Raw genomic sequence first — 13,199 nt, 5'->3', positions numbered from 1 at the left:
TATCACCATTCATATTTTGTCACACCCCTACTTAAGAATGTGGTCAGGTGAAGTGATAGAGATGTCGAGTGCAACTTGCCTCTCCAGCAGGTCCAATCGGAGTTGCTGTCCATGCGGAAGCGTGAGCAGCTCCACCCCTGAGCTGGCTCCCATCATCATTTCCATTTCTGGGCACATCTCCAAGATGTGAGCGATCTATCAGAGATAGATTAGATTGATGTATTTTAATCCTTCTTCAATGTCAGACTGTCTTTGTTTCTACTTAGCTACTGGCCAACCTATCAACATTTCCCCCTACCTACTTACATTATCTTTACTACCCAACCTTTAGTAAGTGTCAGGAAGGTCAGTACCGTGCAGTCCCACTTTGTGATGTGTTGAGCCGCCGTCTGAGGGTCCACCCTGGCTAGGAGCTCTTTCACCTGGTGCAGGATCCCCACCTCCAGGGGCTTGTTCTCCACGGGCATGAGTGGTGAGCAGTATTTGGTGGGTGAGAAGGATGACACAGTCTCTACTATAGGACGGAGGCAAAGGTCCACCGCCCTTGGTGCCTCCTCATTACGGAGCCGCTCTACGAAGCTCTGAGGGCCCGGAAATAGCTCTGTGTAGCCGCTGTCATCCGAATCTGGCCTCTGGATATCATGGTTGAGTTCAGGAAGCACAGAATCCAAGCTTTTGGAGAAAGATTGTGATTGGTTGGTGCTGGTAGACTGAAGAGCTGCAGAAAAAAAGGTGCAAAGCAGTTGTGAAACACTTTTCAGAATCAACTGGCCTTTCCACACCTAGCTGTCAACAAATCCTTTAATAAGGGAATATGATGATTCACAAGAACATGAAGCACTTTTGGTAGCAACTGCTTCATCCCTGTGTCGAATGGAGTACTCCAGTATTCTTTTCACCGAATACTTTTTTACTTGTACTTGAGTACATTTTTTGGAAGACGACTTTACTTGTACTTGTGTAACATTATTTTGAAATAACGCTACTCTTATTTGACTACAATTTTTGGCTACTCTACCCACCTCTGCTTGTAGCCACCAATTTCTTCTCTGCCCAATATACTGCGTGCCTTAAAGGGGTGTGTGCACAGGTTAACGACCCGTGGAAGAGACCTTCAACTTACACCATACAAACACACACGCCCCCTGGTAACCTTTAAGTGTTACTAGGTTCAAAATTACTCTTATTTTATTCTCAGTTTACTTTGAAATTACATGACGTAATTGATTTGTTTATCCCTAGTCGCAATTCGATTCTGGAGCAATATTTGTCTCAAAACAGTATCATACAGAGCAAAATAGCACTGAATCTTTCTTATTGTGCGGAATCTTATTCATATATACTAAATCATATGGTACCAAACTCTATTTAGAGTTAAAAGATACAAATTGTAATTAGGCTTATGATGGAAAAAGCACATGCCAGGTAGTCGGAAATTACACAAAGCTTTATCTACAACAGCCACTTATGTAATCCACATCATGTGGCCAGTACAAAAGTGGAGTCCACTTCCTACTGGCAACATTCAGTCGATCCGCAGTGATTGTTGTGTGCATATTCGTTCGCTCGCGGTAAGTCAAAGCATGTTTTCGCCGAATGGCATTTGATTGTGGAATGAACAGTATTGCTTCCAGATGTTTCCTCAATTTAGCTTGAAGGATTTTACATGTTATTTGTGTGATAGAAAATTGATATTTTTGTCAGAACAACAGTCCTGCATATACAGTATTTAGTTACAGTCAGCGATGACAAGCATATATGTTGTTTTCCAGGCTTAAAACGTTCTTGTGCAACCTTGAAAACATGTGCTAAAACTTTATTTTCTAATGTTTTAAATTTTTTATATTGTATAATTAAATATATGTATATTTTCTGAATCTAAATAGAAAATTTCACCTGTATAATCCATTTCATCTTCATTAGTGATGTATGCATTTCTAAAGTGCTCATTCTTCTTCTTTTTTTTTTTTTATGGCTATCAAATATTTGATATATTTTTACATGTGTTCACATATTCTTCATTTTTTTATGTGATATAATTCAATTAAAATTAAATGAATGTTTTTATTAATTATTAATTTAATAATTTATGTAATTTATATAAAATATGATTTAATTCTATTTTGCAGTACTTAAATATTTCTTATATTTTTTCATTTAATTTATTTAATTATAATTCCATGATGTATTATTCCCAGTTTTGGATTAAAAATGTATTATTTGATTATATTTGATTTTTTGTGTATATTAATTCATTTGTACAATAATATACACATTAGATCCCCAGGCTCTGGCCTTCCTGCATCGAGTTTGCATGTTTTCATGTCCATAGTCTTCTTGGATACATATTCAAATATATCTTAATTTTGTATTAATGAGTGAATGAATTACAATATATATTTCCTTATACATATATATTTCCTTTACAATACTATGTGTACACACACACACATATATATATTAGGGCTGTCAAAATTATCGCGTTAACGGGCATTAATTAATTTCTTAAATTAATCACGTAAAAATATTTGACGCAATTAACACATGCACTGAATGAGCCGCTCTCGCATTGCCTCAAACAGATTTCAATGACGTCGTTTATGGACATTAAGAGTGAAGAGAATGCCACCGGAATTGTGCCGAAAAATAGCCGCCCCGCGTGAAATGTCCCCCCTGACGGGAACGCTTATTTATAACGCTTTATTGAGCGTTTATTTGATTTATTTGTTTATTTCTTTTATTATTGAGCGCCCACACGTCACTCGTACAGCTTTTTCTTACCAATCGATGGACATGGAAACGATTTTCTTGTACCGTGAATATATGTATTATTTTACTCTGCTTGAACTAATAAATGTCATACCTGTGTGATTGTCATTGAGATATGGTCGTGAAAACCTGTAGACTAATACATTTCTGTTCAAAGATTGTTATGTGGCCCAGTCCACGATTTGTTACTAAAATAAAGTACTAGTATTTTGTCTAATTTATTTATTTAAAACTGATTTTACAGTCGTAAATCCATTACTGTAATGTGTCCATGAAAACATTTGATGTTTTCACCTCAATAATGCATTATAAATAAGCGTTCCCGTCAGGGGGGACATTTCACGCGGGGCGGCTATTTTTCGGCACAGCACCGGCCGCTTGGGGGCAGCGCAGCGCCGTTCCATACTAATGTTATTCCTTTTAATAGTGGGAGAATTAGTAGTTGTGAGACGTTTATGCTGTTGCTTTGTGCTCCACACATATTTCGGTAAGTTTGCTTTCTTTTAGTGGCAATTATGTGTCTCTTGTTGTATTTTGGGTAAGATATGCACAGAGATATATCTGTTATAAAGGCGAGTGGACACAGGCATTCTTTGGGCTGCGCCGTTTATTGGCATAAGCTTCTGCAACTCCTTCACAACAAACAGAAGTATCATTTAGTGAAAGCACAACAAAAATAATATTGCTATCTCTCAAAAAAAAAAAAAATGTTCACAAAAAGAAAAGCACTTCAGTCTGTAGTAATGAGGCCCTATTCTCACCCAGCTAAACAGCAATGCAAAGTGAACTGGCATTACTCAGAGTTTGGTCACTCAATTCTTATTATTGTTATTTTTATTCTTATTATTATTATATAAACTCTACTTTTGATTGAAAATTGTACAAATTTTATTAAAACGAAAATATGAAGAGGGGTTTTAATATAAAATTACTATAACTTGTAACTATAACATTTATCTTTTATGAACTACAAGTCTTACTATCCGTGGCGTGGATGACTTAAACAGAAAGAATGTTAATAATGCCATTTGTGGATTTATTGTTATAATAAACAAATACAGCACTTATGTACAGTATGTTGTATGTATATATCCGTCTTGTGTCTTATCTTTCCATTCCAACAATAATTTACAGAAAAATATGGCATATTTTAGAGATGGTTTGAATTGCGATTAATTGCGATGAATTACGATTAATTAATTTTTAAGCTTAAAAATTAATTAATCGTAATTGATCGCAATTCAAACCATCTCTAAAATATGCCATATTTTTCTGTAAATTATTGTTAGAATGGAAAGATAAGACACAAGACGGATATATACATTCAACATACGGTACATAAGTACTGTATTTGTTTACTATAACAATAAATCAAAAAGATGGCATTAACATTATTAACATTCTGTTAAAGCGATCCATGGATAGAATGGCTTGTAGTACTTGAAAGATAAATGTTAGTACAAGTTATAGAAATTTTATATTAAAACCCCTCTTAATGTTTTCGTTTTATTTAAATTTGTCAAATTTTCAATTAAAAAAAATTAACTAGTAGATCACCATTGTTGATGTCAATAATTACACCATTCTCACTCATGGTACTAACCCATAAAATCAGTTGGACCCAAGCGCCAGCAGAGGGTGCCAAACACAACAAAACAAGTAACAAGCTGACATTACACTGTACTGTCATTTTATTCTGTTTGAGCGGGGCATGTGCGTTAATTGCGTCAAATATTTTAACGTGATTAATTTAAAAAATTAATTACCGCCCGTTAACGCGATATTTTTGACAGCCCGACGGTCCGATAATAGGAATTATGACGTCATCCCAATAAATCTGATAACAATATATATTATCGGGCCTAATCATAACATTTTTGGCACTGTGTTGGATTGGGATGTGTGCGTTTGTTTCAACTCCTGTTTTGCCAATATGCAAAGTTTTGTTAGTTTTAGAGGCCGTATTTTTCCTTCACTAAGTTAGAAACCTTACTATGCCAATTAGCAAATGTTTGCATTTTACAGTGTTATGTTTGCAAGTTCTTGAGAGGTCTTTTGGTTATTGATAGGCTTGCTGTTCTATAATTTCCATGTTAAGAAAGTTGTCTCATGGACCAAGACGACAAAAGTCTCCTCTCCTTTTTGCACCAAATGTTTTATCTGCTGACAAAGCACAATAGCTGTTGGGTTTATGTTTGTTTTAGATCTGTGCTCATTGTTCAAGGGAACACATCGTCAATAATATTGACTGATTGATTGTGATTAACTCAAATTATATTTATTTGAAAAAAATAATATGGGCACTTTATTTGAACTGAAAACTGTTCTTGTTTTTGTTTTGGTTATTATAATAATGTTCATGTCATCATGAAATTCTGGTTCGGTCAAAGGCAAGTCTATGCTGAATCAACCATTAGTATTTTTGACCTACAGGTGTTAAAAAACGCAGGTGAATATACATTGAAAAATTATATGTATATATTATCGGTTATCGTATCGGTATCGGCCTTGAGGAGCAGGAAGTTATCGATATCGGTATCGGTTTCAAAAAATTGATATCGTGAACCCCTACATTCTTCCCACATTCTCTGCATGTATCCCCTTTCGCTGGGGTTGCTGCTGTAGTAGCACTCCATTAACACGCTGTTCTCCATCCTGCTCCATCTGTGTCTTGTTCCAGTAGCCCACTTGACATCAGGTTGTCCTGGTCCCCTAACACCTGACGCGAACCTTGTTAACCCGGGCGACGTTCGAGCTGGTATGACTCTATCACTGATTGTTCCGCTCATTCTGAGGTATAGGCATATAAGCATGAAGGGTCTGTCTGTGGTCCTTTGTGCGTATTCACATGAAAGACTACCAAGATGCCAAAAAAATAAACGAAAGGTGGCAAAAGAGCCAAATCAAAGGTGTCAAAATAGCCATGAAAAGGAAGTCTGAGAAAAGTGCATTAAGACACACAAAGACTCTCACCACTCCTTGATGTTTAAGCAGAAGGCGCACATGTTGTGTAATTCGATTATTGTTGATCTGGATGTGTATTTTATTTCTAAATATATTGTCTGCATTCTCTGGATTGCTGAACAAAACAAAACCTGGCAAACTATCAGTTGGAGCATAGTTCTATCTGTCTCAAATGAAAGAGCAGTTACAAAACTCAAACAAAAAAAGATCCACCCTTAATGTTTTAGAACTGTTTCTTCTCAAATATTTAGGAACAGCTTCATCTAGGCCTACAACACTTTTATAAGTTGGCCATGATAGTGGTACTCTGAGAGCTGAGTGCGTATTGAGGTGGAACTAGATGTGAAATGCTTGAGAACCACTGACATGGACTCAATGTTAGGCATGGTGCCATGACAAATATTAAAGTGTTAGGCTTGGATCTATGCTGTATTGTGGGTGGAGTGTGAAACGGAAAGCAACTTGGAAAAGCCTTGTGGAACCTCATGCGAAACAACTCTCGCCAAGTGTTGTTATTGTGCAATCAGGAAGCATGTTATGCAAGTAGAAATATTAGGAATTAGAGTGGAGCTTGCATGTATGTGTATGTGTGTGTATTTAGTTTGATCCAGGATGGCATGTGCAGCATCACAATATATCAGCAGAATTACCACTAACTCGTTGGCTGCCATTGGTGGCGATAGACATCTAATCCATTTGAAGTAGGAGGTCTGGCAGCAAGTTCAAAAGGACTGGATATCTACCACTGACAAACTCATCTACAGTGAGGCAAATAAGTATCTAGTCAACCACCAATTGTGCAAGTTCTCCTACTTGAAAAGATTAGAGAGGCCTGTAATTGTCAACATGGGTAAACCTCAACCATGAGAGACAGAATGTGGAGAAAAAAAACAGAAAATCACATTGTTTGATTTTTAAAGAATTTATTTGCAAATCATGGTGGAAAATAAGTATTTGGTCAACACCAAGAGTTCATCTCAATACTTTGTTATATACCCTTTGTTGGCAATAACGGAGGCCAAACGTTTTCTGTAACTCTTCACTCTTCGCTTGGTGTAAAGAAATCAACTGTGGGAGCAATTATTAGAAAATGGAAGACATACAAGACCACTGATAATCTCCCTCAATCAGGGGCTCCATGCAAGATCTCACCCCGTGGCATCAAAATGATAACAAGAACGGTGAGCAAAAATCCCAGAACCACACGGGGGGACCTAGTGAATGACCTACAGAGAGCTGGGACCACAGTAACAAAGATTACAATCAGTAACAAAATGCGCCGCCAGGGACTTAAATCCTGCACTGCCAGACGTGTCCCCCTGCTGAAGCCAGTACACATCCAGACCCATCTGCGGTTCGCTAGAGAACATTTGGATGATCCAGAAGAGGATTGGGAGAATGTGTTATGGTCAGATAAAACCAAAACAGAACTTTTTGGTAGAAACACAGGTTCTCGTGTTTGGAGGAGAAAGAATACTGAATTGCATCCGAAGAACACCATACACACTGTCAAGCATGGAGGTGGAAACATCATGCTTTGGGGCTGTTTTTCTGCAAAGGGACCAGGATGACCGATCTGTGTAAAGGAAAGAATGAATGGGGCCATGTATCGAGAGATTTTGAGTGAAAATCTCCTTCCATCAGAGAGGCCATTGAAGATGAGACGTGGCTGGGTCTTTCAGCATGACAATGATCCCAAACACACAGCCAGGGCAACAAAGGAGTGGCTTCGTAAGAAGCATTACAAGGTCCTGGAGTGCCCTAGCCAGTCTCCAGATCTCAACCCATAGAAAATCTGTGGCGGGAGTTGAAAGGCCGTGTGGCCCAACGACAGCCCCAAAATATCACTACTCTAGAGGAGATCCGCATGGAGGAATGGGCCAAAATACCAGCAACAGTGTGTGAAAAGCTTGTGAGTTACAGAAAACGTTTGGCCTCCGTTATTGCCAACAAAGGGTAATTCTTTAAAAATCAAACAATGTGATTTACTGGGTTGTTTTTCCACATTCTGTCTCTCATGGTTGAGGTTTACCCATGTTGACAATTACAGGCCTCTCTAATATTTTCAAGTGGGAGAACTTGCACAATTAATGGTTGACTAAATACCTATTAGCGCCACTGTAAATAGCGTACCGCACGTAACACGTCGCCTTTGCTCATTAATATTCATGACGTTAGCAACTGTTGCTGGGGGGGTCAAACTTGCGTTCGTCCCTCATGCTAGATGCATGTAAAATAGTGTACGAACGAGATGTTTACTGAGCTAAACCAACCAATTCTGTCCAAAAATGATGTCCCTGGTGCCAAGTTCACTGCTAAAGTTGTGGAAGAACATACAAATGTTCAGTGAAAGAGATGGCTTGAGTGTCGAGGGCTGAAAAAGACGGGAAAAAGAGCCGACCTGATCCATAGGTAGCTTTTTTATCGACACCTTTTTCTTGTGGGCATTGACTTACGCCACTGACAATGACATTGTCCTGTTTCAACAAGCTATTGGATGCAATCTTGTGACTACATCTGATTATGTCTGTTGACCGAAAAATCATCATCATCATCATCAACATCTGCCAAATCTTACAAAAACTGTACAAGGCAGAATCTTGGCTATCTGCAACTTCAGTAAAAATACAATTACCGCATAACATCACCGAATGGTACTGAATGGTACTTAAACCTCCTCGGACATGCTATTGATGCTGGCAGCACTGCTCTGCACTTGCAGCAGTGGCGTCATAGGGGGGCAAGATCTTGGTCATCCCCATGCAGAGGAACATATTAAAACATCAAAGGCTAACTAAGTTGTGGTTATTTGATTGTTGAAAATAATTAAGTATTCATAATTTTGGTGGGAGGGTAAATAACCGAATCCTATTTTTTCTGTTAATATGAATGTATTTTATTTTGTAATTCACCAGCACTTATGGTCATGCTTTTGTTTTGGTATATTTTCTGTTTGAAGTTGTGTGTGTGAAGTTTGTAGCTTGGAGGCTGGTAGAAAGTAGTTGGAGTGAATGTACATGTTTTACATAATTTCTAGCGGCCACTCTGGAAGAGGCAAAGCTCTTACCGTGATCGTAGTGATTGTTTTTTATTTTCTATGGTGATCGTGGTGAACGTTTTTATTTTCTTAGTTATTTGTCGACATGATGCATGGTTTAACAATAAAAGACACCAAATCATCAGTCAAGTCTCACCCTTATTCAGAGAGGCCCGCTGCAGTAATAGAACTTTATTTAATCAAAACAAACCATACCAAGCTGTACAAAATCTTACCAAACTGCACCAAACTCTACAAGATCGTCTAGAATCATATACCAAACTAAATCTTACTTCACTGAACCACACCACATCAGATAAATTGCATTGTCTTTTGAGTCTGTCCCCAGAGCACTGCTTAGTGATTAATTCAATTCAATTGAATCCTGACATCCTCTTCACAGGTTGCCTCCTCGGACATGTCACGGCCAATTCTGTTGACGCTGGCAGCACTATTCTGCACTTGCAGCAGTGGGGTCACGGGGGGCAAGATCTTGGTCTTCCCCATCGACGGCAGCCACTGGATCAACATGAAAGTTTTGATCGAGGAACTACACACCCGAGGCCATGACATTACTGTAGTGCGACCATCTGACAGCTGGTACATCCAACCAGAGTCAGACCTCTATAAGACCATCACACTACACTCCCAGGGTGGCTTTGACGAACTCAGTTTCGGCTCCTTCGCCAACCGGCTGCTCACTATGCGGCGGGACGGTGCGTCCCTGTGGAAGCGGCTGGCACTGGAATATGAGCTGGTCAACCAGTTCTACATCCTTAACCAGCAAACAGTGAACATGATTTCCAAGGTGTTCGAGGACCAAGAGATGATGAGGAACCTACAGGAAGCCAATTACGAGGTGGTTCTCACCGATCCAGCGATTGGGGGTGGTGTCCTTCTTGCTCGCCGTCTGGGTCTCCCTCTGGTATTGAACGTCCGTTGGACTGTTCAGGGTGAGGCGCATATGGCCATTGCGCCCTCACCCTTGTCTTATGTCCCCGTCCCGGGAGCCAATCTGACAGATAAGATGACGTTCTGGGAGCGTTTCAAAAATGTCTTGTATTTCTTGTTTACACGTTGGCAGGTTTGGTATGTTTCAGACTCAACTTACAAATCTTTTGTCCACCGCTATTTTGGCCCGGACATTTACTACATGGAGCTTTTCCAGTCGGCCGACATCTGGCTGATGAGAAATGACTTCACCTTTGAGTTCCCGCGGCCCACCATGCCCAATGTGGTCTACATGTCCGGGTTCCAGTGCAAGCCGGCCCGGCCACTCCCTGCTGACCTGGAGGACTTTGTGCAGAGTTCTGGGGAGCACGGCGTGATTGTGATGACTCTGGGAACCCTTGTGGCAGACCTCCCCGAGGATATCACCGATGGAATTGCCGCTGCCTTCGCCCAGCTACCCCAAAAGGTGATCTGGAGGCACCGGGGTAAGCGTCCGTCTACCCTGGGAAACAACACGCTTCTCCTTGAATGGGTTCCACAGAATGATCTACTAGGTCACGCTAAAACCAGACTCTTTGTCGCGCACGGCGGCACCAACGGTCTGCAGGAGGCTATTTACCATGGCGTCCCACTGGTAGGCCTCCCACTGATGTTCGACCAGCACGACAACTTCTTCCGGATGAAGGCCAGGGGGGTTGCCAAGGTGCTCGACATAGCCACAGTGAACCAGGAGAATTTTCTGGAAGCCTTACTGGCGGTTCTGCACGAGCCGTCGTATGCCGACAAGATGCGGAAGTTGTCAGCGTTGCACCGTGACCAACCGATCCCACCTCTGCGCCGCGCTGTCTTCTGGATCGAATTTGTCATGAGACACAAGGGGGCCCCGCACCTGAGGACCGAATCCTACAAGATGTCAACTGTACAGTACTACAGTCTGGACGTAGCGGCCTTCCTGATGGCTGTGGCAGTAACAATTGCTGCTATCTGCATTATGCTGCTAAAGCTTTTGTGGCGATGTTTGTTTTATAGATTCAAGATGAAGAAAGAATGATTGCCCCACTCTACTGTATAGTTTTACTATATATTTTCTGTTAAAGTCACTGTTCATACATAATTTATAGTTGTACCTCGAGATACGAAAGCTTTGGTACATGAAAAATTCATTTCACGAAAAGTTTTTCAAAGCTTTTTCCACTTCATATTACAAAAAAATATCGTCATACGAAAGATAATACGAACTGTAATAGATAATTCCCGCTTGCAGCAATGCAATAATGTAACTACGTTCAACTATAAATGTAAACAAACAAGGTATGCACACCACAATGTGCTACTCAATGCTCATGTATATGAAACAAAAGAAGAATATAAGTTATGAGTGATGTTTTGACAAGGCACAAACAGCGAGATGAAATAGCAAGCAATGGCTGTCGAAGTTAGTTTGCCTTTTACCACTCCATGTTTGCTATGAACTCCAATAGTCATATGATCGTCTATAGAATGTGCTGAAACCTAACAAACTACAGTAGTTACCACTAAGGGGGCAACAAAGCTTTACAAAAAAAGACAGGCAATCAGAGGACATCACAACAAATTTAACGTGTTGTTTTAGGAAAATTTGAAATGAATTAGGCAATTTACATGGAAAACTATTCATTTTATATCTTGAGGTACCAATGAACGTATATATCCACATACACATACAGTATATACAGATACATATGTATACACATGTATATACAGTCTACTGTATATGAGATATACAGTATATACACATCATATTTATTGTAGCTTTTCTTGGGGAAAAAATGGGAATAGATCATACAAAAGTTCAAATGTCAAAGTTTAAAAATTAGACAAGTTTTATAACTTTTTTCTTATTAATTAAAAAACAAATCATTGAATATGTTTCCTCATTTCAACATTGATAAAACATGCATCCTGTTATGTCGAGCTGTTTCTTAAGTTAAAATAAATTGAAGTAACATCCTTTAAAAAGCAGGAAAACATTATTTCCAAGGCCCTATTATGTTTTCTTGTGATGGTATAAATATTTTACAATTTTTTAAAAAGAGTTTTATAAAATCAGAATGATGCGCAATGTGTCCTATTGATCTGTGACTTTTAGAAATGTGATAAGACAAGATCATTTTTGTCATTTCAAAATGAAATACAATCCTTTTTTGTTATTTTTTCTCTCCTCTGTATTATGCAGTAATTACTATATACTATAATTATTTTACATTTATTTTCTTTTTTTACATGTTGCTGGTCACAATGATCATTAGCATATTTGGTGTGCCAAAAATAGAAACACAACAGGAGACTCAACTAAATAAAAATATAATTTTAAAAATCTTATTCATGGATTAATTGACAGATAAGTCTCATGATACGGTGACATGCAAGAAACTCACTCATGTTGTCAGTGGAGGAAGAGAGCGCAGGCTGTTGTTGGTCTCGATGCAACAATGAGGGGCTGCATACAGAAAAAAGAGGTTGTATGTCTACTGTTTTACATTTCTACGATCCCTTAACTGCCATTGACATTTTCAAACGAGAAAAAATTGGTGTTGTACAAACACTAACACATAAAAGGTGCACTATGTAAGATTTGCACTTCACTCATTCATTAAATGGCCCTAACAGTATTTCAATAAACGTTAAAGAAATGCTTTTTGAAAGTGCTTCTATGGTAAATGGAGTTACACTTGGAGAGCGCCTTTCCACCTCTTAGGCACTCAAAGCCCTTTGACATTATATCCTCATTCACATATTGATGACGCAGCACCAGCAGCAACGTCGGGTTCAGTATCGTGCCCAAGGAAACTTAGACGTGGTTACCAGGGTGGAGAATCCCGCAACCTCTGGGTTGGGGAACAACACCACTGAGCCATCCCAAAAAGTACAAGTAAAAAGGTATTTGGTGAAAAAAATAGTTAAGTAATGGGTAACACTGTCAATAACTGCTTACAATCTGATTCTTTTTTGAACAATGTTATATATTTTTTTCTAGTACAGTATCATCTATAAAAAAGTATATATCTGTTTTCTCGTGGTCTACCGGTGCAAAATAAAAACTGGGAGAGAGGTTGAAACCCTCGCTTTCGAGTAATGTTGACTCTATGTCAATGGCTTAAATTTTTATGGCGCTTTAAAGACACCACGTGATTTAACAGGCCAGCGTAATCATGGGACTTTGGACTGCAAACTTGTGCGTGGTCATGTGACTGCATTGTTTTGTCATATTCACTGTTGCCACTAGAGGGCAGTGTATCCTCCCAAATCAATAAGACTAAATTCAACACTTTCAAAAGCCATTCTAATTAAACAAACCATTGAAGCAACAAAATTGAATTTGAAGCTTATTTCTAATAGAATTACTTGATTTAAAAAATGAGTCGTTGCACAACTAGTATGACTCCTAGATACTTTTTTGTGGCTCTATTCATGATAGGCATTCCTATCAAATGACGCT

At 39.0% G+C, this 13,199-nt stretch overlaps 2 protein-coding genes across 7 annotated transcripts in view; one reads left to right on the top strand and one right to left on the bottom strand.

The window, feature by feature from the left end:
• The window catches only part of LOC130913076 (UDP-glucuronosyltransferase 2A2-like), a 33,853-nt gene extending 20,705 nt beyond the window's left edge, over positions 1 to 13,148 (top strand). The window contains exons 1-2 of one of the 2 annotated variants that reach the window (XM_057831383.1): positions 1,527 to 1,571; positions 9,174 to 13,147. In XM_057831383.1, the coding sequence (XP_057687366.1) occupies positions 9,189 to 10,772 (1,584 nt within the window). In that variant the 5' untranslated portion in view covers positions 1,527 to 1,571; positions 9,174 to 9,188 and the 3' untranslated portion in view covers positions 10,773 to 13,147. Of the gene's footprint in view, positions 1 to 1,526; positions 1,572 to 9,173 lie in introns of those variants that run through there. The other variant, XM_057831382.1, reaches the window with a different exon arrangement.
• The window catches only part of sh2d3cb (SH2 domain containing 3Cb), a 49,896-nt gene that overhangs the window by 12,348 nt on the left and 24,349 nt on the right, over positions 1 to 13,199 (bottom strand). For all 5 annotated transcript variants that reach the window (XM_057831376.1, XM_057831377.1, XM_057831380.1 and 2 more), the window contains exons 6-8: positions 12,139 to 12,200; positions 354 to 718; positions 80 to 195 (exon numbers count right to left, since the gene is read on the bottom strand). In XM_057831376.1, coding sequence (XP_057687359.1) covers positions 80 to 195; positions 354 to 718; positions 12,139 to 12,200 — 543 coding nt within the window. The remainder of the gene's footprint in view (positions 1 to 79; positions 196 to 353; positions 719 to 12,138; positions 12,201 to 13,199) is intronic.

This window comes from Corythoichthys intestinalis, chromosome 3, assembly GCF_030265065.1.
Source record: "Corythoichthys intestinalis isolate RoL2023-P3 chromosome 3, ASM3026506v1, whole genome shotgun sequence".
Lineage (NCBI taxonomy): Eukaryota > Metazoa > Chordata > Actinopteri > Syngnathiformes > Syngnathidae > Corythoichthys > Corythoichthys intestinalis.
Note: the sequence above shows the minus strand (reverse complement) of the source record. Positions and strands in the feature narration are given on the sequence as shown.